At 49.7% G+C, this 24,459-nt stretch overlaps 1 protein-coding gene across 1 annotated transcript in view; it reads right to left on the bottom strand.

Annotated features, from left to right (window-relative positions):
- The window catches only part of INPP5D (inositol polyphosphate-5-phosphatase D), a 123,203-nt gene that overhangs the window by 57,812 nt on the left and 40,932 nt on the right, over positions 1-24,459 (bottom strand). The window contains exons 3-5 of the mRNA XM_001495662.5: positions 13,087-13,237; positions 10,659-10,830; positions 6,676-6,816 (exon numbers count right to left, since the gene is read on the bottom strand). Coding sequence (XP_001495712.2) covers positions 6,676-6,816; positions 10,659-10,830; positions 13,087-13,237 — 464 coding nt within the window. The remainder of the gene's footprint in view (positions 1-6,675; positions 6,817-10,658; positions 10,831-13,086; positions 13,238-24,459) is intronic.

The following is a 24,459-nucleotide window of genomic DNA, read 5'->3' as shown; positions in this document are numbered from 1 at the left end:
CAACCAGGGCTGGCCCTAAAATTTTTTTTAAGAATGTGGTAAAACTATGTTCATCTTTTTCCAGATTGCTATTCAGTCTCACTCAACAGCACTTGCTCTTTTTTCCCCACAGTTCTCTTGGGCTCATCCATTGCAGGAGGTCTTCTTGAACACGGTAGGACTTGTTTCCAGGCTCCTTATCACTCATTCAGCTGAAAGTCCGGAGCCCCCCGTGTGCACTAAACAATGCCGTGTTCCCAGATTTACGATATCTCACCATTGCAAGGATGGTGTTTGAGCCGACTGGCTTGAAGTGGTCATCCTGGGCCTCCACTGGCAGGGGAGAGGGAGGGAAGTGCTGGGCGGACAGGGTTCTGGGTTTCCATCCCCCTTCCACCAGAGCCACTCTGTGCATCTATTCACACAGCGGTATTCCATTTACACGGTCATTTTACAAAAGAATTCCAGGCTAAAAAAAAACTCGAAAGCACTAATTCAGAACATGTGTTAACACCAAATAGAGCTCCCTCATTGTTCTCCTTTTTCAAAATGCTATCCTAAAAACACAAATACACAAACACAAACTGAATCTGTTGGATTTTCTAAGAATAATGCTTTATTCCTTGTATTTGTAAACTTTGTAAAATTTTGAGAAATCTGACTGGCTCCCAGACGTGTCTGGAGGTGTTGGTTTAGGGTCGGAATAACCAATGACACATGGGAACTTCAGCTGGAAGATGTAAGAAGAACTGCCCTTATATACAGAAAGGATTTGTCCAGGGAAGTGACCGTCCGCAGGGGCCCTGGAAAACTCACCGAGCCTCCGGTCACCAGCTCAGGCGAAGCTGGAAGCAAAGACACAAAAGGCTGCAGTCCTGGGGCAGGTCAGACCCCAGAGACAGCTCAGAAGGAGCCTAGGCCCCCTGCACAGCCATCCCGGAAAGAAAGCCACCTCCCACCTGGGTCTCCAAGAGCTGGTCAGTTTCCCCAAGATTCCCATTCAGTTTCCGCTAGCCCGTCCAGTTTCTCTGAACCCAGAACTCCACGCTCAGAACGAGCAAGTCCTGGTGTTTTTTTCGTTTCCTTAATTTGTGCTTCCCCTATTTTTTGCTTCTTTTTCTCATCTTGCTTTAGCCAAAATTTCTCATACAGTATTAAATCATCAAGTGATAAAGGGCAACTCTTTTTCTTTTGTTAAAATGTTTTAAGGGAATGATTTTAATGTTTCCCTGTCAGGTGTAATTAGTTTTACATTGACACATAATGCATTATTAAGGAGATATCTTCTGTTTCCTTTTTTTAAATGATTTTTATAAATTAGAAATGATTTTTAAATTTGATCACATCTATTGAAACATCTATGCAAATGACTCCTTTCTCTCAATCTTCTGCTAAATTATGGTGTTTTCTTTACACTGACTCATCGTTGAAGTGATTTCTTAGATAAAGCCTACATTTTTCGTATCACTAAATTACAGTTGCTAGAATATTACTGAAATATTATACATTTATTTTAATAAGTGAAACTATATAGTTTTATTTCAGGCTATTATCTTGATGAGGTTTTTGGATTTGAATTATATTTTTCTTGAAGATTGATTAGGCAGTTTTTGTCCTTCAGGAGTGGTTTATAGATTATGATAATTTTTATTCTTTGAAACTTCAAACGAGGGCATGCATGGTGATTTTTTTTTAATTGTTTTTCTCCCTTTATTGATCTGCTGAAATCTATTGAAATATCAATGACATTAAGGCTTTGGGCACAGCAATTTTTAGGTTTCATATTATGTAAATATTTGTTCTATTTAATTATAATTTGAAGATTTAATAGCCATGTAATGGTGCATTGTATTCTTTATTGACTTGCGAATTTTTAACGCAGATTATTAAATCTCCTACATTTCTAATTTTAAAAATTTTCTTAATAGATTTTTTCCTAATTTATTCCTGTTTTTTATCTTACTATTTTCCTCCTATTCTCTTCCTTTCCACTTGTCGTTATTGTTCATTCACTCAATGGCGATTTCTGAAAGACTCTGCTCTGTTCACTGCTTTATCTCCAGCTCCTAGAACAGTGCCTGGCAGGTGGCCAGCATACATGTAATCTTTGTTCACAAATATTGAATAAACAAATGTTTCAAGTACTTTGCTGGATGCTGGAAGTAGCAAAGTGATGAGGACGTGACTCATGATGCTGTCAAGAGACTCACTGTCTGGATTCACTTTGTATGTTTGACTCATTTTTCTACGCCTCTTTTCATAATAGAGCATTTAAAGCTACGGCTTTTCCTCCAACTTGTGCTTTGGCTGCATCACACAGAGTTCTGATATACAGTTGTTGATTACTCTACTCTGTGCCCCCACATCTACCCCCTGTAAGCGATCATTGTGTCAGTTCCTTCCTTAATTCAGCTGAGATTTAGGAGACGATCTAAACATGTCCAGATGGTTGGGTGGTTGTGGTTAGTTTCGTTATTTATTTCTATTTTTATCATATTGTCTTCAGGGAATATAGAATGAACAATTTCACTTTGGGTGTATTCATACCCAGCTGCTCAGTAAGCTGCTGGGTTCTTATTTTTAGGATCATCAGCACTCTAAAATTTCTGGAAAAAAAATTCTTGGATCCTTTTTGAAGTAGAGATGCATGATTAGTACATTTTCACAATTTGTTTTAAATCTGCAAGGACTCCCTGTGCTCTTGAAAGACGTCTAGGTTGAGTTAACCCCAAGTCAGTAGACTTTCCCTTGAAGGTATTGCTTCAGAATTCACATTGTATCATCAAGGAGTGTGCATACTATTAAATATTGTAATTTTTAACAGTAGTGATGCTGTTCCTAATTGGTTACTTTCTGAATTCATCTTCCCTGGTGGTTTAGGAACATCCTAAGAAGGGGTTTAGGTGTTGCTCTTGGTTGTTCTGATAACTGGATCTTTATGAGGTTTCTCAATACTTGGATTTAGCTCCTTTATGGGTCTGAAAAATTTTTTGTCTTTTATATATTGAGTCATCAATTATGCATCATTTTTTCCTGGTTCTTTGAGAGCCCATCCTACCAGCTATAAGTGGAATCTCTATGCCCTCTTTCCAAAGACTATCGATTTTTTATTGCACATTCTGTGCTCATGCTTCTTGGGTCCTCCTGCTTTTTTCTGTATATGCTTCCCTGAGACTCTGCTCTGTTTTGTGATTTGATTTTCAAATTTGACTTAAAAACTACAGGTTTATGTTATAGCTTCCAATGACACAGTTATAATGATGGTGAAGGATTTCTGTTTGGGGTTTATTTGTTTGTTTACTAAAACCTTTACCCTGCTCTCACTTAATGGATAAAACACCCTCTTCCACGCTTGGACATTTTATCTTAAAATGCCACTTGCAATCCTTCCCATTTCTCCATTCCAGTGGTTATCAAATATTTCCAGACTCTGGTGACTTTCTTCTTCTTCTCTGGAAACGTTTCTGTCGGGTTCCAGACAGCCTAACTTGGGGCTACAATCTTCCTCGAGCCTTTGTGCAGCTGAAGTGCTGTCTTTCAGATGCAGTACTGACGTCATAACGCCATTTTTGCAGACGAGGCCCTCGCACTGTTGCTCACTCCTCAGCTCTGTGCAGCCTTCCCACTCTCATCCTGGGTGTTTGTGTTGGGCCAAGTGGTCAGACCTGGCCACGCTTGGTGCCATCCTCTGCTCCCTGTTGCACCTCCTCCTCCTCTATCCCATCTCTACATGTTCAGCCTGAGTCCCCTTCTCTTTCACCCCCACTCCTCACTGTGGTGTCCTTAGCCCACTTGTCTCCCACCTTTAAGTGACAACTGCTTGCTGATGAATCCCAGGTGTATAACCCTAGTGCTGAGGTCTCCCAGGCTCTAACTTCCAGCACTAACTCCTTGGTTGGCAGCTCAGATGGCCAGATTCCTCATAGCAACTCAAGCCAATCGTAGCCCAGAGAGAGATCTCCCCACCTCCTCCAGCCCCTCCTCCTTGACTTTGACCTTTCAGTAACTGGCATCACCATCCACTCAGTTGCTCACACCAAAAACCTAAGGGTCACCCTCGATTCATCTTCCCTTCACCCTACCCCCCACCAGGCAGCAAGTCTGCCAGCTCTACCATCCACACATACCCCAGGTCACACCAGTTCTCAACACCCACATGCCTCCAAGCCCTCAGGGCATTACATTTAACTAATATCTATTAGCTGTTCCCATGTGCAGGCACTGTCTAAACCCCGGGACTCGGCAGGAAGCAAAACAGACACAGATTCCGCCTCTGCTCGCTTCCCTTCTGGCGGGCCACCATCATGCCACAACCACAGTAGCTCCGAACTGGTCTCCTGCTTTGGGTCTGCTTCCTGAGATCCATTCTCCACAGCCCGAACTCGGATCATGGCACAGTCCTGTCCAATCTCTACGGGGCCTGTGAGGCACACATGCTGTGGCTCCCATATTGCAAGGGATATACTTATACTAAAAACACATTTCCTATTTATCTGAAATTCAGTGAACTGGGCATCCTGCGTTTTTATTTGCTAAATCTAGCCACCCTATGCCTGTTTCTCCCCAACCTCCACTCCTAACAATTTCCTTCCCTCATTATGCTCCAGCCACACAGACTTTCTGTTTCTTGCAATCCTGCCTCAGGACCTTTGTACTTGGCATCCCTTTGCCGAATGGCTGGATGGCTAGCTCCCTCTTGTCACTGAGGTCCCAGCTCCATCACCACCTCAGAGAGGGCTCCTTGACCCCCAAAGGACACTGGCACCCTCCCACCCCATGTCTCTGTGTCTCTTTCTCCTGTTTTATTTTGTCATGATGCTTGCTAAAATCATCTTGGTTATTTACAGACTTAATCTACTGTTGCCCTCCTCACAGAGGCATCGGCCCCTGCAAGGTCTGCAAGAGCAGGGACCTTGTGCGTTGTGTTTATTGCCATATCTGCGTCAGCACAGAGCTCAGAGGAGGCCCTCCGCACACACTTCTTAAGTAAGTAAAGGAATTAATGAACTGAAGACCTGTTGCAGTCAAAGCAGTCTAAAAACTATGAGTTTACAGTTAGTTTCATGGAACAACATCCACAGGGGCGGCAGGGGTGATGGGAAACGTAATTTTGTTCCTAAGATTTTCTAAAATTCCGTCCCTGGGTTAACAGTCTCTAAGCTTGGCTATCACTTTGCCTATGAAGGTGAAGACAACCAAAGTGTGCAGGGGGAATTTAGAACGTCACAGTGTCCCTAATTGTAACTGGACGTTAACTGTTCAGTAAACAGAGACATGGAACGGCTAGAAGCCGACACAATGTAGCAGAGAGGCAGGCATGTTGGAGAAGCTGCTGTCAGCATAAGGAAGAGGTGACCCAGATCCTACGAAAGTCCAGGTGGCAGTGCAGGCTTGGGGAAGGTGCCCATTGACTAGGGGAAGCTCAGGGCACAGACTTACAGGTACGTTTCCTCCTGGACAAGGAACAAGCAAAGAACTGGGTCTCCACTGGAGCAGAAATCAAAGCTTGTTAGCAGTCATCACGAAACTGTGTTTCTTAGAAAGTGCCGTGTGTGCTTTCCCCAGTGATAAATGATTTGTAACAACAGCATCAAACGGAAAAATATCCCTCCGTGGAAATCTATAAAAATGATGGCTGTGGGTCCAACTGGCTGAAATTGCATTCATTGAAAGCCAATTCATTGAAATTAAACCCGACTGGCCAATTTGATGACTGCTCAATTTGTCAAAAGAAATTATTTGTCAAATTTACCAAATGTACGGATTGTGCTTTTAACAGCTTTTAAAAGGAAAGTTCAGTTTGATTACCGATGATGAAAGATTCTTTTTTTGCCTATTAGCTAAGCTAAGATGAATAAGGCACCAGAGAAACAGACAAGAGAATTTTGAAACTGCTGTCTGTGTAATAAAACACAAAACAGTATAGGCTGAAAAAACCTCACCCACATGAAACGCTATTTTTCCAACCAAAATGTTGACCTTTCATTTGTGATGGGATTTTTTTGGGCTCTTTATGATTTCTTTCAGATGCTTTTGACTGTTATTTTCTATTTTTTCAAGCATTTAAAATATTCTTCTGCCAATTCTTCAGATAGCATATCAGCTTTAATTTTGCACTTATAACAATTAAAATGTAATTAAACTTGAAATACATTTTAATATTAATTAAATTAAAACATAAAATCAAAAAAAATCTAAAAGAAACCGGAATTTTTGCCAATTGGTCATTCGATGAATTCAGTCTGGGAAAATTGAAGTTTTGGTGAATTGGCTCACTCTAAAAAAACTGCCACCCCTGGCAATGGTGGGACATCACCGCCCACACAGAAAATAGGCTGACTTTCATTTATTTCTTCGTGGTGCTCTTATGTGCTCGTTGAGTGTGTCGGCTGGAGCAAGAAGGAAGAAGAGCAGCCAGAGTCGTAAATGCTGGATCCTGAGCAGTGTGAAAGGGCTGGCAGTGTCCTCCTGCCCACTCCTTCCCATAGCAACTAGCCTCAAATTAACTTTAGTTAAAAAAAAAGGTATAGTTCAAATATCATGAAAACAAAACCTGAAAACAACGACAAAGATTTCTAAGCCCCTCCAACTGTGCAACTATTCTGCAGAGGTATTTGGACAGCCAGAGGTCACTCTATGAGCTAATTTCTTGGCCGGGGTGGCCCCTCCCTCCCACACCCCCGGGCCAGCCATTACCCATAGAGCTCCTTGCAAAGGAGCATGGTCAGTTTCTTGAGATGAGGGAGATTGCTGGAACCCGTCTTCACAAAATCAGAATCCAGGGCAAGCTGAGTGCTTAAATAATCTTGGATGGCTTTAAGATGCTCTTCTGGAAGCCTGGAAAAAATAGAAACATGCTTATCCTGTTCCTTTAGCCCCAAACACCAACAGTAACAAGAAGAATCAGTATTCTGAGAGCCTCGCCTGAGTCACCATCCTTCAGAACATCAGCACACCTGTATGTGCCCCTTGGTCTTACTGAATGGGTAGAGGACCAGGTCCGAGCAGGATTAAAGGGTGCCTCTTAACTGACCCATAGATTTTCTTCCCAAGATAAGACTTGGAAGGAAGTGATCTTGGTATAAACTTGGGCCCTCCAGGACCAGTTCAACTGACCCCATCTCCTATCAACAGAGTGATTAAGAATTTCCTTTCAGAAAATGTGCAAGGTCACATAGCCGGAGCACATGCAGAAGAAGAGATCTTGACCTGAAAGGACCTCAGGTCCAAAGATCCTCCTCCTCACAGAACCAGAGGACACGGACCCAACCGGAACTTGAAAGTCGGACTCTTATCAGAAGCGAGGGGTCCATCATTCAGGAAGATCTGGTGTTAAAAATTCCTTTCCCACCTCATCATAAATGTTTAAAACCTTACGATAAATGCTTGAAGCCCAGCAATCAAAGCCTGTCCCACCAGTGTTTCCACATGCCAGCCCGTTCTCCCTAACCTCTTAAATTTGCCCAAATCCTGAATCCGGGAAACAGATCTGAGGGCACACGCCCCCATCTCCCTGAGGGTCTATCTAGCAGAATAAAGCTGATTTCTCCCCTAAAAGCTGATGCTGTAATTAATTAGCTGTTTATGCGCATTGGGCAAGAGAACTCCAATTTTGTGTGGTAACATTGGCTGGAGACTGGGAAATGTTTATCCTTTAAAAAGGAGACAAAACAGCTTAGAAAATGGACCACGGACTTGTTCCCCTACCTCATCTATTCACAAAGACAGGATCTGAGGGCCAAGGGCTGCTCGAGTCTAGAGATGGCCAACGGCTCTAGCTCACATGCCAACTCTGAATTCACAGCCAAAGGCCACCTGGAGCTCGGTGTCCAGGAGGTTCTGAGTCTTCCCAGGCTCCATGGGGATGTCTCTGCGATGAGTGACAGGGCTGGGAACCCGGTGGGGGCAGCCCAGGTACCCTGCTCTTGCCCTCCAGGGTCTGGTCCAGCCCCATCAATATATGGATGAAGGGCATGTGACTGAGCAGGACTTGCTTACTGCACATGATGGCCCAGCAGAGGCTTAGCCCAGGGGCATCATGCCAGGGCTGCCACCTAGGTCTGGTCACACCTCTACATTCTATCTCCCTGCACTTTTTTTTCTGGATAACTTTTGAGTCTTTGTTCCTTTAATAATGAAAATTGCAATCTGAGCAAATATTTCCTGAGCGTAACGCACCAGTCACGCTGCTAAGCACTCAAGGCTCATTTTCTCCTTTAAGCCACAAATCAACGTTACAGGCAGATAGTATTATTATCTCTGTTTTACAAATGAGGAAACTGAGGCTCAAGGATGTTGCTTTACCTGTGTGAAAAAATTATTACAAGCCTTCGATATCTTTGTTCCAGCCTTGACATGTAAGCAAGTTGAAATTAGAGGTCACAGGTTTTTTCTGCGGGATTCTTGAAAGAATGAAGAGCTGTTGCTCTTAAGACTGGAAAGAAGTGGATTAGCCATTCTGACTTGTTTAGATTGAGAAGTCAGCAACTATTTACATACCGCTTCTCATAACATTTCAGTTTAATTTATACTTATTCTGGGTCTTGACATGGTAAAAATCCAGTTTCTGCTTAAGGGTGTTTTACTAAAAAGGACAAAAATCCCTCTTAGAGCATTAAGATACGTATTTTGACAGTTCTAACAACTATTGACTCGTAACTCTGAGAACACGAGTACTTGTTATAGGAAGCTATATTTGTTAAAATGTCTGTTGTAGAAAAGTGTCGACATAATGTAAGATGTAAACTCTGTTTATCCGAGAAGGTTGATTTTGCTCAGGAGTCTTGTAATAACCTATTAACTATGACCTAACTGATTAGATCTAATTAATTTGCACAAAAGACTATGCAGGTGTCTTATAATCAAAAAGAATCTAAAGGCTATTTCGCGGGTGAAATAGACTAACTTCAAGACACAAGGCAGAATCTGTTTTTCATGACCTGGAAGAGAACTAAGGGCAGGCACGGTGTCATCATGGTCCTTCTGCCCATGCTTCATTGACTCATCTGCATCTCCAAGCAGAAGGTTTAGGAAAGTTCCACTGCCATAATTAGCTAGGAAGCAAAACCAGAGAGAGCCGCTCCCCACCCCTCTCAGGAGGAAGCTTGGCTCCATGCCTCCTACTTCCCACGGGGCCCTGAGGCCTGAGGGAACATCCTCCACTCAAGAGGAGGGACTGACAAGGAGCTGGAGTTGATACAAGGTGTGGGAGAGTCGGGGGGAGTGGGCAGATGATCGGGCATCCTTGCCTGTTTCCCTAAGGAGTTCCTGCACGTAGCATCTAAACCTGGAGAGAACTAGAAACTCAAAGAAACCACGCGATGGGCTCTCCAGGGACTATTTTAATAAGCATTTGTTGTTTAGACACATATTTTGGGATAATCATGATAACATATCAACATATTCAAAACATTGGCTATTTAGCTGCTTGATAAGTAGCATGGGAGATTCAAGGAGCGTGCAGAGAATATAACCTGATGGGCCTGGGGAAGAATCTGAGGATATGTCAGGTGGGAATGAAAAACAACAGGTATCTTAGCAACCAGGTGGCTTATGTGTATCTCGGGCATTTCTTTTCTATTTTGCCAAATCGCAGGTAGGCCAGCAGCACGAGGAGTCTCAAATTGATCTTTCAAGTTGCATATGCTGCATTAGTCCTACCACTAAGATATTCTTTTTCTCACAAAGAAACAAAGAATGTTTTAAAATTATGAATGCATGGAAGTTACTGGGTACTAACTAATTAATTCATTCAACACGTATCTAGTGAGTGCCGGCTGTACGTCAGGCAATGTGCTGGGCACTGGGGACACAGTCCCCTCATAGAGCTTCCTTCTTGTTAAAGCCACCCCCTTGGCCTGTCTTGAAGTCAGGGTCTCTGATTTGCAAGACAACAAACACCCTTCCCAGGAGATACCCCACCGCCCATCACTCAGCCAGGGAAGTGCTGGGTCTGCTAAGGGAGAAGCAGGACCCTAGGGCAAAGAAGATGCAGAACCTCGTCAGTGTGGACCAGCAGGAGCCAGGATGGGACCACATATGGGACCAGATCCTGGGAACCCTGGATCAGAGCGAGGAGAACGTAAAGCATCAGAATGATTGCATTTCACACCTTCCACCGCAAAGAAAGGAGCGCCATGCTGTGTAGACTATGGAGTTCATACCACACAGGGAAATACTGCTCTGACCCATTTACTGATGACAAGGAAGGTGGCCCCCTTTGAGTGAGGCCCAGAGCAGGAAAGGGCTGTGTGGTGGGCCCAGGCCGCAGTGTAGGCAGCTCCTCTGCTTGGGCCATATGACTCAGCAGACCCCATGGCATTAGAGGAATCTGTGATGGGCAAAGATGCCATGTGCAGTTTGTGGCAAACCCCATTAAGGGAATCACATCGTGGGCCCCTAAAGTCTGGAGCACACCATGCCGTCGGCAGCAGAACCAGCTGTGTCATTCCAGACCCAGCTCCTGCCACGCTGTGGGGCCTGGTGGGGACGAGCATCTGAGCAAGGCCATGCAGTGCCCATGCGGCCAGAGCTGCCGCGGGAGCCGGGCTCCCTCAGACTCTATTGCAGCCCACCATGGAGTGGAAGGGGTGCCTTCGGGAGTGAGCGCAGAGTGAGCTGCTGGCGTGTTGTGGCGCCTGAGGCTGGCCTCGGAGGGGACCCTGCAGGTGGGGACTCACCCGCTGGTGTCCATGCTCTGCAGTCGCTGAAATAACGTCTCAGAGAGGCTCGGCCGGCTGACCTCGGTGGCTCTCAGATTGTCACTCAACAGAGGGACCTCCTTGGCCTCGCATGGCCCAGCTGATAAAGGGATGTTTCTCGGTGGCAGCTCCGGCGGAGACTGGATACTTTCTACCCAAGAGAAGAGCAAGAATGCCATTTGGACTAAGCACTAGCTTCTCTCAGGATCACCTGCCTACAGAGAGGGCCCTGTGGCCGACTCCCTGCGCCCTCTGTGCGGAGACCCTGCCCGACACACGAGGTCCAGGCCACTGTGCCCCATCTGTGCCCACACTGACCCTCCCATCCCCACTCCCTTGCCGACTCCCTGATTGGACAGGGAGCCTGCTGAGCGCAGGGACCTGGTCTTAGTGGTCTTTGGTCCCAGGCCCTAGCACAGTTTGTCCCACTGAGGCACTCAGCAGACACCTGTCATCTGGGGTCAGGTGGCTGTGCCAGGCAGGGCGGCTGGTTGGGCAGGTGGAGCCAGCAGCCTCAGGCAGCTCAGCTCGGGGCTGAGTCAGGGGCCCTGGACGCGGCAGAGGCCCAGTCCCCAGAACAGGAGGAGCGGGCCAAGGGGCAGGTAGGCCCCAGCCACACTGCTCTTCTCTCTCTCACTCCAGCACCCTGTCTCTGCCCTCTCTGCAGCCTCCGCCCTTCCTTCTCTCTCCCGCCAGCCCCTCCGAGACACATAAAAGAAACTGAGGGGGGTCCCTGAACCCAGAGAACTGAAATAGGAAACCAATGACTTGAACCCGGCCTGGGAGATGGGACTCCTGCCCACTTCCCTTTAGGAGAATGTCTGTCCCGCACGGTCCAGAGATGGGCAAGGGTTCTGAGCCCCTGGGGTCCAGGACCTCCTGCCTGAGCCTCTTCCCACACAGAATGGCTGCCCCATGGCCTGGTCACGGTGCTGCCCAGGGACACTCTCTTTAAAGGACGAGCTGTCACTCCCCACCCCACCCCCACCCCCCCCAGTCTGGGGTGCTGTAGACAGTTGCGAGTCTGCCTGGAGCCCCATGGGGACTGGCAGCACCCGAGGAGACCTGAGCCGAAGGAGACGCTTGGGCTGGGGGCGAATGTCGCGCTGCTCTGGGTCAAGCTGACAATTGGGCCTCATTTGGGGAAGTGAAGCCAGCAGTCACGAGATGAGACGGGGCTTCTCTCTCCAGCCCTTAGGGAGAGTGCAGCGCGTCGAGCTTTCTCCAGATGGCCATCGGGGGGGGGGGGGGGGGGGGGGGGGCAAGGGAAGGGAGGATGCCAGTGTGGGGGACATTTCTGAGGACAGCTCTTCAGCACCAAGGCCATCCCTGGGCCCCTGGGGACAACTGGGGGACGTGCAGCCGTGGGGCAATAAGGGACACGGGCTGCCTGGGTCCCTCTGAGCCTCCACGGAGCTGTAGTCCTTTGGAAACTCTGCCTGGCTCTCACCTTCTCCACAAGGGGGTGAGGATGCCCCACAGAGGTCAGCCACTCAAAGTGGGTGTTCAGGGAGAATTAGGAAGATGGACAGGTGGCCCACAAGCCTGCCCCCGGAGTGGGATGATAAGGGTGCCCAGCATGTGGCCGGCAGCGGCCTGCCAGGGACAGGCCGGGAGCCAGGCCAGGGACCTCGGCATCTCTGGTCTCATCTGCCCTCTCTTGGGGGCGACCCTGGAGGACCTGGTTGTTCCCAGGCTCTGGGATTTCAGAGGAGCCCTGACCAGTTGAGGGGTCAATTATGTTTCTCAGGGTTTTCTTTTAGGACATGAACTTTTGAGGGGAAAGGAGGGCCCCCCGGCTGAGCTCCCTTGCTGCCCTGCCTTTCCCTGTTGGTCTCTGTCCCTTCCCCCGACTCTCGCACACTTTTTAGGGGGTGTACTGTTTTTTCTTTCAATGATGATATAAAGAAACACCTTTTTCATCCTTCCAGTGAGGTGCAAGGATCTCCTCCTTCATTCTCTCCACAGTGAAATGCAGCTAATTATTTTGATGATGATGGTAGCTGCATTTATTGAGGGCTTACTATGTACTAGGCTCTAGGCTTTACATTCATGGACCCTTTTGATGACTCCCTGAGAGGTAAATATAAGTTTCACTGTCTCTTTAAGGGAAGTCTATGGTTCAGAGAGGTTAAGTAATCTACCCAAGGTCACACAGCTAAGAAGCTGGGGAGCAGAAAGCCCCACTCAGGTCTGTCTGACCCCAGAGCCTGTGTTCCCAACTTGTCCTTAACCACTGTGTCACCCTCTTTCCCTCTGATAATTGGACCCACTTAATCTACAAGCACTTGTGGTGAGAGAAACTCCCCAGGACTTCTCCGCCACGGTGCTGGCAGGGAAGGTTCCAGAAGGTACCTCTTGCCACAGGCAGCTGCCAGCCTCCTGCCCTCAGTCCATCCCTTCCTACCTGCATCCTCCTCTGGCTCATCGCCCGCATCCTCCTCCTCCAGGGGCACGGGGTATTGCAGGTGGGTCACCAGACCCATGTTCTCCTTCTTGTAAAACTCGATGAGCTGGTCCAGCTTGGTGAAGAACCTCATGGGGACGCCTTCGGATGCCTGAGGACAGAACCCCAAACAGAGGCACGTTTGAACCGGCTGGAACATCACCCAACCACAAAGGTCACCTGCCGCGGAGACCAGCGAGGCCGAGGGAGTGACCACGATCCAGAAAAAGCCCTGGACTCCTACGCGGTGTCTGCCCGACACACCCACACGCTCACACCCTGTAACCAGCAGCCCTAAGAACCAGTCTGCAAAAGGCACAAATAGGACGCTTTTAAAGTTTTTTTTCTTTGTTTTTTTTTAACTTTTATTTTTAAAAGTATTTGGTTATACAAGTAATACATTTTTATAATGGCAAAATTAGAAAATACAGAATTTTTTTGAGAAGACATCATCTGTTGTCCCACAACCCCAAGAGACCTATTTTCAATAGTTTAGAATGTTTTTCTAAAATGTGTGTGTGTGTGTGTGTGTGTGTTTGATGCTGGCAGTTATTTTTATTTCTCCCCCTCCAAAGATAACTTATTTTTAAACAGAGGAAAACCTATTCTAGCAGTTGCTTTGCTTTTATTTTAATTTTTTTTCATTTGCTATAATTCTGTTTTATCAAAACTCAGAAAACGGTTGCGGAAGCACAAAAATCTTCCCTGATTTGTGTCTCTGTTGCTAATGACTGAGGAGCCTGTGGGTAATTCTGCTGAGCTGTTCAAATGCCCTGGGGCCAAGTCCCCTTCTGCTGTCCCTTGGCTCCAGCAAGAAATTCTAGGTGGTCGCTGGGCAGCCAGCCTCCCTCGCTGAGGCCCCGCCCACTGAGGCCCCACCCACACAGACACCCCGCCCACCTAGGTCTCGCCCACGCGGAGCCCCGCCCCTGTGGGTTTCTCCTGAGAGGGTATCAGGCAGCAGGGCAGGATGCAAGAGCTGTAAGCATCCTGCATCCTGATGAGTCTTAAGTTCTCATCAATGCTGTACCCTACAGTTCCTAACTCAACGTGTCCCAACATCCTGTCCATCCTCTTCCACCAATCACCTGCCCTGTCTCTCCGTGGTGTGTCCTGTCTCAAGGAATGGCACCCTCATCTCCCCACTGGCCCAGCCAGAAACCAGAAGCATCTTGGACTTTTCCCTCTCTCTGGCACAGAGGACAAAGGAGGACAGTGCGAAGCAGGACCGATCCAGCCAAGAAGATGCTGACTGGGGCTGCAGCCCTGTGGAGGGGGAAGATGTAACCAGGCTCCAGGGAGGAGCAGTGAGGCCGGGGCAGCTGGACAGGAGCAAGGGATCAAGCTGGTGGTGGGTCCAGGGATGAGCGCCAAGGAGGCGGCCCCCTCTGGGTGGGGCTTCCCTGGCCTTACGGGAGCACAGCACCCCGGGTCCTCACACTAAGTGCCTGTGATTCACACCCGTTATTATAACAACCATCACATCAGTGACAGTCACGGAAGTTTAAAATGAGTTGAGAAGGTGCCATCTTTGAAGTTGAAGGTCAGGGGTCCAACTGCTCCCCTGGGGGCTACTGTTGCCTTCTGGAGGAAGGAACTGGGACCACCGCACGTGGGAAAGAAGGCCACTAGGTAAATAAGGTTGGAAGGCCCAGCCAGGTTGGTGTACAAGAGGAGCCTGGGCTGATTGTGGCTGGATTGTCTTGACTGGCCCACCTTCAAGTCAGATGCCTATTGCTGCAGCATGGTCGGGACTGACGTGGGAGGCTGGGGATGGTGCCTCCCACCCCAGGTAAGTGGGATGGAGAGATCAGACGAGACAGGATGACCCAGACAGACATGGGTATCTGGGAACGGAGCCAGACTCAGACCTGTCCCTGCACCCTTGCTCGTGGGGTCAGCCCCAGTTGTACTGAGGATGCATTTGCCTTCAAGGAGAATCCGCTGCCATCTTTCACCTTGACTCAGGACTCTCCACTTGGCTTGTCTCTGCTTGTCTCTGTCTCTCTCTCCATGTGTATTTGTGTGTGCACGTGCGTTGTCCACATGTATCAATCTGTCCATGAGGGTATGTGCCTGTGTTTGAGTGTGTGGCTTAAGCTATGTAATAAATTCGTAGAGAGTTTAACAAAAGGTTTTTTTTTAAAAATTCTTTCTAATAAATTCCCTTGTTTTCCCAAAGCCCCATGTTAAGCAATCTCTTTCAAACATTATTGAACCAGAAATACCTGAGCAGTGGCAGCCAGGCCTTCTAAAAAGTAGCTTGAAGAGGTTCAAAGCCAAAAGTGAGCAGAATAAGAAAAATAATTTGACACGACACAAGATGGATGAACTCAGTTCAGATAAAGCCGTCGTGGTAAGTGTCATCCTGCCAAGAATTTACAGCTGATGGATGACAAGCCATTAGGCATATGAAAAAAGGATATGAAAATCTCAAAGGAAGTCAAAGTGAAACGACTCCTGTGTGAGTCTGGAGAAGGGGCCGCGGCTGGAGGCCGTCTGGGGAACACGTGTTTGAGGGAGCACACGAGATATGAGATTTCAATGCACGGATGCGGTCACATTATTTTATGTACCACTAAAAAGGTAAAGCATAAACTGTGATACGCCATCAATTGTGGACCCATTCGATTTCAGAGATGTTAAATGTGAAAAAATAAGCATCTTGGAATTGATGAAATTTGCTGTGTACTCATTCTGCAGAGGAGCAGGATGCTCTAAAATTAATCTAATCCCTACAGATCCAGCAAGGAGGGAGTTGGGCGAGAGGACCCAAAAGCCAGTGGCAGGAGCGGAGCGCTGTGGGCAAGACAAACTTGCCAGGACACTGCTTGTGCATGGACTGTTCACGGAGCCGGGGGAGCCTGGTGCACCATGGCTGCTGGCCGCCCGGGTGGCCCAGGTGCCCAGGAAGGTAAGGATGAGGGTTGAGTCCAACCTCAGGGACAGTGGCGCAGCCCGTCTAGGGGGCTGGGTGGGCAAGCCAGTGAATGGCCACTGAAAGGCACTGCTTGGGCGGGATGCCTTCCCACCCCTCCCCTACAGCTCACGGGGCGGAAGCCCCCAGGAAACGCATGGAGCTCTGCAGGGAGCAGGTCTGCAGGCAGCACATACCGCCTGAAGCGAAGACTTGCCGTGTGCATGGGGTCAGAAGGGAGCAGCCTGTCTCAAGGACCAGCGCACGCAGACGCACAGACACAGAGGAAATGGTGAAGGCAGGGCGCCCACTAGCCAGAGTTATGGTCTCCTTGGAGGAACTGTTCCCCAGAGGGTGTCCTCATCAGTCTTTGCCCTGGCACTGAAATGCAAAGGGTTTCATAGAGACTCCTTTGAGAACTTATGTTCAAAGCACATTCTAGAACAGGAACAGGAACAGGAAAAGGTCAGAGTGCCCAGGGCTATGGAAGCTCCTTAGCTGATCCAGACTGGGCGGGGGGGGGGGGGGTTGGGTAGGGGTGGGGGTGAGGCGTATAGTCTAGACAGCCGTGGGGGGCTCCATATGCACAGGGCAGAAGGGAACAGCCCAGCCGCAGTGCTCTCATTCCTAAGCTGGACCTAGAAAGGTCCCCTGTCAAGGCAGGACAGCCAAGAGGGCAGGGCGGTGTGGCCGGCGAGGGGGTGGGTCTGTGCACAGGGCAGCCGTATCTGGGCCGAGTCAAAGCTGAGTCAGGAGTCGGTGGACAGTGCATTGACCGTGGGCCCGCAGGAGCACTGGGTTCTTGTGGGGATGGGGGCCTGGTCAAGTCCATATCTGCCTGACTGTGCATCCATAGTCAGGGGCCGGCTCTGCTTACTGTTGTATCCTCCGATGGCACCGTATGGCCTGCCAATCGGAGCTGTTTGGCGATAGTGATGGATGGACCTGCTGCACTGGGTCAGGATGACAGCTGTGCGTTTAGAGCCAGGAGGAAGGATGGCCCGAGAGGACCCTGTGTGGGCCTGGGATAGGGGATGAAGAGAAATGGGGGGGCAGGGGAGGCAGCAGGAGGAGTACCCCCTCTCCCCAGCCCCGACCTGATCCCCCCAGGTGGAGCCTTTTCAACAATAAAATGTCAAATGTCGAGAAGAAGGTTGTCATGTGTATCAGTCAGGTCCTGGCAGGAAGCGGGTGTCAAGTTAAACTGGGGGATTTGGGAGAATTTAGCGGACGGGATGTAGGGATGTAAGAGGAAGGCAGCACCTCGCAGCTACCAAAGCAATTACCCCCCATGGGGGCAGCAGACGCAGGAACTCGGAGAGGGCTGGCAGGCAAGAGCTGTGGCCTTCTGCAGAGCCGACCCCTGGGACCTCCCATCTCCTGGCTGTGCCTCCCATCTGCCACCCAACTGCAAACCTGGGGCCAGGGAGCGGGTGAATCTGGGCTGGAACAGAAGACACACAGTACATCAGGTCCAGGGTGACGGGACGCCTGTGGGACAGGTGGGACAGCCAGGCCCGTGTGTTCTGCGTGCCTTGGCCAGGCTCCCAGCAGGAGGGGGACTGGCCACACTTCCGGGGAAGGGGGGCTGCCCTCCATGCTTAATGGTGGAGGCCTCCAGACTTCGTTCCTCATTCCGCAGCCGCTGCCTTCCTGAAGAGATTTATCAAGTCATTTTGAAACAGAGAAGGAAACCCTGAAGCCCCACATTGGGGGGGGGGGGGGGGCTGCGAACGGGAGCCTTGCTCATCACAGACGTTCCCCGGGAGGGTGCCCATGGGTGACTGGATTTCTGCTCCGTGGCAACTCTCCCCCAACCAGGAAGGAATTCCTTCTCTCTTTGGCACATACCTAGAGCACACGACAGACAGCTTGATTTTGTGAAAGCAAAGAGCAGCATTTCCTACATTGTTAGTCTATTCACTTAATGGTGTGTACGCACAGAGCAGACGACCCTTCGGGGTTTGTGGTGTCAACAGAATGGACATGAACTTATCTCCATCACCGAAAGTCATGCAGAAAAACACGTGGTAGGAGTTAGTTCAGATTGTGAAACAAAATACCTATCTCTTCTCCAGTCTGTCATTAAAATCTCCAGGTTATGGAAAGTTCCAGGCACTTTCCAGCATGACCATTTCCGTGAGCCCCTCTAGACAGCTCCCTACAAAGCCCAGCTGTGTCTGCTTCCCCACAAGCTTGTAAGTCCTTGTGGGAAAGGGACCCTGCTTGGCTCAGCCAGCCTGTCATAGTCCCCCAAACCCCTTGCAGGCATAATGACAGCCCCCCCCCACACACACACACTGTTTGGCGAGACGTGCACATCACGTAAAACAGACCCCAGCATTGAAAAGTCATAGAAGGAAACGGATGTGGAATGCCAAGCTGGGCCTTTCAGGGAGGGGCCCCTTCACCCCATCACCTGGCGCCTGAGCTCACCCGGGTACCAAACTCCCAGAGAAGGTACAGAGTGAGGGGGAGGGTGGCCCTGAGTCCCAGGGTTTGGGGAGGGACAGCCAGCAGGATCTTTAAAACAAGGGACAGCTGAATGTCCGGTCTGTTGGAGGCCCAGGGCTGTGCACCCTGCGAGATGTGTTTCCAGAAATGGTTCTGAGGCTCTCACTTTCAGATGCTCTTCAGAGGAAGGGGGAGCACTGGAAGGCTGAACTTTCCCAAGGGGTAGCTTGAACTTCAGCACTGTCTGCTGTGTCTAAACGGGGAACTGAAACAGGGCTAGGGACTCGGGAGGAAGCGGGCACAGGCAGCCGAGGGGCAGCCGAGGGGCTCCGGGAGGACACTGCTGCAGGGCATGCGGCTCTGCCAGCCTTCCCTACAAAGGAAAGAGCACATACAATCGTTCTGGAAATTTTACAGATGATGGGAAAGTGTTAAAGAGAGGGGAGAAAAAAAGTCTGCTCGCTATCCCACTGCAGCAAAGCATTTCTTTCAAGTTCAAGGAGAAAGTCACTAAAAGGTCTTAAGCAGGGTGACAGTACCATTTGGCTGCCATGAAGAGAATGGCAGGGAGGGGTGAGGGATGGCTGGGGGCATTATTATTTCTATTTTCCTGGTGACGAGACCCTGGGCCCCTGGAGGCTGTGGAGGAAGTGTGCAGAGCTGGATTCAGCCCAGGCCCAGGGTTCCCACATCCCTGGAGGCACCACACTGATGCAGAGTGAGCATGGAATTTGGCTGTCCAGGCCCAGCCTCTGTGTTCTGGAACAGTCCCTCCCATCCCTGACAGCTCTGAAGCATTTCCTCCACTCACAGATCAGATTGGCAGGGGCTGCACGCCCCGTCCTGTCCACCTCTCATTGTCGCTGGGACCCACCTCCTCCTAGCCCTGCTCTGCCCTCTCCGGTCTCTGCCAGCCCCGGACATGCCTTCCTTGGTTTCCCTTCTGCCCTCAGGACTGTTCTCCCTCTTTAACCAGCTCCTCTCCCGCAAACCTCTTCCTAAGAATTGCAGACCTCAACGTGGGTGAAGAAGGGAGAGACAGAGAGACCAGACGGTGGGTCTCTCGGGTCTTTTGGGCCCTGCAGAGTTTGGATTTTGTTCTAAGAGTGATTTGGAGCCGCTAAAGGCTTTTAAAAGCTTGTGTGTGTGTGTGTGAGAGAGAGAAACTTGATAAGATTTACATTTTAAAAAACATCATGGACTATTGAATGGGGCAGGAGTGGAAGCTGGGGACCCCAGCACCTCCCCCCGCCCCGTGCTTGACCTGTGGAGGTGCAGTGGAGGGAGAGGGGCTGGACGGAGCTGGAACAGCCAGAGAGCTGCTTGTGAGAGACAGGGGGCCAGGGAGCTCACCCCAGATCTCCAGCTTTAGGGACCTGGTTGATGTCAGTGCCGGTTAGTGAGATGGGAGAGGCCGGCGCAGACAGGTTTGGGAAGATCTGGAGGCCAGCTTCAGATCCAGAAATCCCTCTCCAGCCATATGGCTGAGAATGGGCCCCAGGATATGTCTCCTGAAAAGTCAGCTCTTCCGCTTCCCCACCCTTCTCCTCTTTTCTTTAAAATATATTTATCCATTTGTTTCCTTCCCCTTCTCTTCCTTGAAGTGGCCAGGAGCCAGCAGGGCTTCGGGGCTGGGGCCACAGAGGTGGTCGGCAGGCAGAGGATGCAGCTGGAACAAGGAAGTGGTCAGGGCCTTAGCAGCTGGCCTGGCTGGGGCAGGAGGCAGCAGAGACTGGCTACACACAGGGAAACGAGCAAAGGATGAAATATATGGAGAAATGGGAGCCAGTTTCTCACTGTCAGAGAGAGGAGCTAGGCTAGAATGAACTCGGTCTGCAGTGTCGCATCGGAAGGGGAGGCATCAGTGTGAACTCAGGGTTTTTACCACCTATAGGTAAACACCGATGCATGTGTGAGTGTGTAGGTGTGTACACACACATTTCACTGCTCTGTCTTCCGAGAGGACCTAGAAGCAACAACACCCCAGTTGCAACTAGCACATTGAAATACAACCCTCCACTAAAGAGAACCAGGCTCCTTGGAGAGACAGACGGTTCTAGGGCTGGGGCGGGAAAGGTGTAAGGTGGGCCTGGAACATCCATTACCCAGAAGGTAAGGAAAAGCTCAAAAAATGACAAGGATTTGTCAAAAAGATCCAGGAACCAGGAGACAACTGAAAGGACAGTTGAAAGGACCATCTGGCACAATTTCAGCATCAAAATGAATAATAAAAATAATTACAATTCATTGAATAAAATAGGAACTCATGAGTCTGTACTGATGTAAATAAGTGAGAAAGGAAAGCTCTTTCTCACGGTAGAATGCCGATTAATAACTGTCTAACGAGTGATGGGAAAAGTCACCTTTCAGCAACTGATTCAGGCAAGAATCAACGGATGCTAAAGATGCTGAAACTAGTGGGTGAGAGACTGAGGAGGGACGGGACATCTAGATAGTCTCAAAGCATCTCCCCACAGAATAGTTAATAATTTAAAAGGGAAAAATGGTAACTTGACAACGAGGACACCTGGCAGACACCACCTTAACCCAGTGACAAGGTTGACTTCGCGAGTAACAGGACAAAACGACATCGTGCGTCTCCTGAGATGAACGCGGAGAGCACAGCAGTGCCTCTGTGGTACCTGTGTCGGAAATGCAGCGCCTGGACCCAGTCAAGTGGAAACACCCGAAAACCCCAAATCAAGGCACGGCCTACAAAATTACTAGCCTGTTCTCTTCAAAGATGCCAAGGTCATGAAAGACGAGGAACTGTGCCCAGTACAGGGATGTGGTAATTACATGTAACTAACACATAGTGCCCCCACCCCACCCACCAGCTGGTCCAGAGGCGGAGATTATAAGTAGAATATATAAATATAACAGTTACGTATTGCTATAAAGGGCATGGCTAAGACAACTGGAGAATTTTAAATGGTATCTAAAGATTAGGTGATACTATTTCATCAATGTTAATTTCCTGATTTTGACGATTGAACTGTGGGTATGTAGGGGAGAGGGCTCATCTTTAGGGAAAACACATCTTTAAGGTTAATGGGGCATTGCCAGCAACTTACTCTCCAATAATTCAGAATAATAATAATAATATGAGAGAGAGAGAATGATAAACTTCCAAGGCTAAAATGTACATTGGGGAAAGTGAGTGAAGGGTGCACAGGAATTCTTTCCACTCTTTTTAAAACTTTTATATGTCTGCAATTATTTTCAAAATAAATAGTGAAAAAGAAAAAAACAGTTTGGAAATGATCTATATCTTAATCTGGATGGTGGTTACATGTAAACATTTTTTTGAGCGTAATAAGAAAGATTTTTAAAAATTAGCTTATGTAACCCCACTCATTTAATTAACATGCACGCAAGAACACACACACACACACACACACAAACACACAAGGGAGTGGGGTTTAAAAGGCATGTTGTCTAAAAGTGTCAGATTTTTTTTTAAATGTACAAAAACATTCCTGGCCTATATACTTCTGCAGGTTTCTGTACAAAAATTACATCTTAGAAACATCTTCAACGTCAGATAATCGTAATAATACTGACGTACCAAGAATAGAAAGACAATCACAGAGAGTCCCTCAGCACGAGCGGGTGGAGGTGAGGTGGTGGCCACGGCCCCACAACAAGACACATGGCGGACGCAGCCTCTGGGCTGATGTGTGCGTTCTTGGGACTGACCAGAGGGGAGGGGCAGCGGGTTTTGTGGGCTGGGGCTGGACATCCAGGTGCACTGGGCATTGGGCGTGGCGGAGCTGGGTTCCTGGAAAGGTCCCATGCATCGGTGAGCAGGGCGGGTTTTATTTTGTGAGTGGGAGAGATGGGAGGCTGGAGGAGGAGGAAGAGGAGGGGCCTGGGGTAGATGTGGACACAGCTTCTGTTCTCTCCCAGGACCCAGGCACTTGGTTTAGATTCTGGGGTGGATGAGAGAGAGATGGAGACTGATGGCATGGAATTTGGGGGGAGCAGACCCTGGCAGACTGGTAGATGGGGCTTTTGGCCCCTGGTACAGAGCCCCAGGCCGGCACAGGAACCCTGGTGTTCTCGTGGTGCACAGGGGCCACACGAAGCTTCAAGTGTCCTGCCGCCACAGCCCGCACGAGCAGGAGCTGACACAGGAGAAGGGAACAGTATTCTGTGTGGCGCCTGCAGGTGGCCGGCCAGCAGAGGGCACATTTAGGGGTCCTCCAGAGTGTCTTAGAACTATTCATGGGACCTTTGAGGGGTCATTTTCTGGTAGGCAGGCTGCAGGTTGCTGGAGCTGCCATGTCTCGTGAATGGCCTGGTGTTGTGGCCTCATGGGGCTGGAAGGCTGTGAGCTGTAAATGGCACTAGGGAGGTGAGGGAAAAGGGGGCTGGTGCAGGTGGGACGTGGGCTCTTTGGGTCCCGGGGAGTGGGGTCTTGTTCGTCTTTCCTCAGGTCTTGTCTTGCAACAGTGAACAGTACCCTGTGTCAGCCACTCAGGACAAAGGACAGGTCACGGTGGCAAGAACACTGTTCCCCACCATGTGTCCTGTGCCAGGGGCAGAGGAGGTCCCTCTGAGGGCTCTCTGGCTCTTCCCAGGTGAGGATCCCACTCCCCAAAATGGAAGAAACTGGAACTGGGCCAGCGGTGTTAGGTATGTTATCTACTTTATATTGTATCTAACATCACAGGTGGGTGCCACAGCTCCATGCTACAGACAAGGAAACTGAGACTCAGATATGTTGAGCAACTTGCCTGGGTGGTCAGAGGCGTTGTCAGAAGAGCAGCACCCAGGGGGACGTTTCAAGATAAGAAAGAAGATAGGAGGCGGTGGGTGGGGACCCACAGGCTTTCTAGCTAGACAGGAGGGAGGGTACCAGACACAGGGAGCTGCCAGCTCGGGGTGGAACCAGGTGGTTAGAGATTCTCGGGCAGGCAGACTCAAGCCTGCAGCAGCTCAGTGGGTGGGCTGGGTGGTGTGAAACCCGGTACGTGGGAGAAGCTCGTATCCCGGGTGGCAGCAGGCCTGGCCTCTGCGCTGTGGTGGGCGGTGGGGGTGGGGGTGGAGGCGGCGAGGCTGGCACTTGCAATCTGTGGTCTCTGTCCTGTCTCCACTGGCTTGCCCCAAGGCAGAGTCCCCAAAGCCACATGTCTGAGGGCTTGGAAAGTGTGAAAGCCAACACCAGGCTTATTTAGAGTCTCGTATGTGCAGAAGAGGGTGATGCGGCAGCTCTGGGAGGAGGTAAGAAGCTTAAAGGAATAAAAGTGCAAACTGAGCGCCAAGCCTGTCCCAGCCCCACCCGCCAGCTGTGGCAGTGGGACATTGGCTCCAGCCCAACCGTGCTCATCCCCAGCTCCCTGGCGGGCACCAGCCAGCCCACTGGCCCTGTCTGCCCGGGTCCAGTAGGCCTGGCACTGGCAGGAGTGGGCTCTGTCTTACACCCAGCCAGCAGGCTGGAGTCTCCCATCCGCCTTGTTCCAACCAGCCCGCACATCCCAAAGAGGGTTCTTCAGCTTTTCTCTTGCCTTATTTTGGGCAGACTTCCCAGAACAGAACGGCTCGGGATGGGCTCTGTTCGCCTGCCAGTCTCTGTAATCGCTCCTAAATCCACACCCCACCCTTGATTCTCAGAGCTGATGTCCCCATTTCTCAACCCATGCTCCTTCCTTGGGCTTGTCATCCCCACCTCTCTACTTCTCAGTCCCTGCATCCTGTGGCCACTCCTCCCCAGGCTGGGTGTCCCCTCCTCCCCCACCAGCAGAGCCAGCGGCCCGCAGCCCTGCCTCCTGCCTTCTCCCACTGGGGAAACCCCCGGATGCCAGGTCATCTCCCATACTGGGCACTCACAGAGGCTTGTTCCACTCTGTCGCCTCTGAGCTGGGATCCCCATTGGGATGTTGAGATCATGAAGCCCCAAATCTCTGCCTTTCAGTCTCTGATATCTGTGCAGTGGGAGTCAAGTCGCTTGCTCTCCTCGC

The sequence above is a fragment of the Equus caballus genome, chromosome 6, assembly GCF_041296265.1.
Source record: "Equus caballus isolate H_3958 breed thoroughbred chromosome 6, TB-T2T, whole genome shotgun sequence".
Lineage (NCBI taxonomy): Eukaryota > Metazoa > Chordata > Mammalia > Perissodactyla > Equidae > Equus > Equus caballus.
This window is presented reverse-complemented; position numbering and strand designations above follow the sequence as displayed.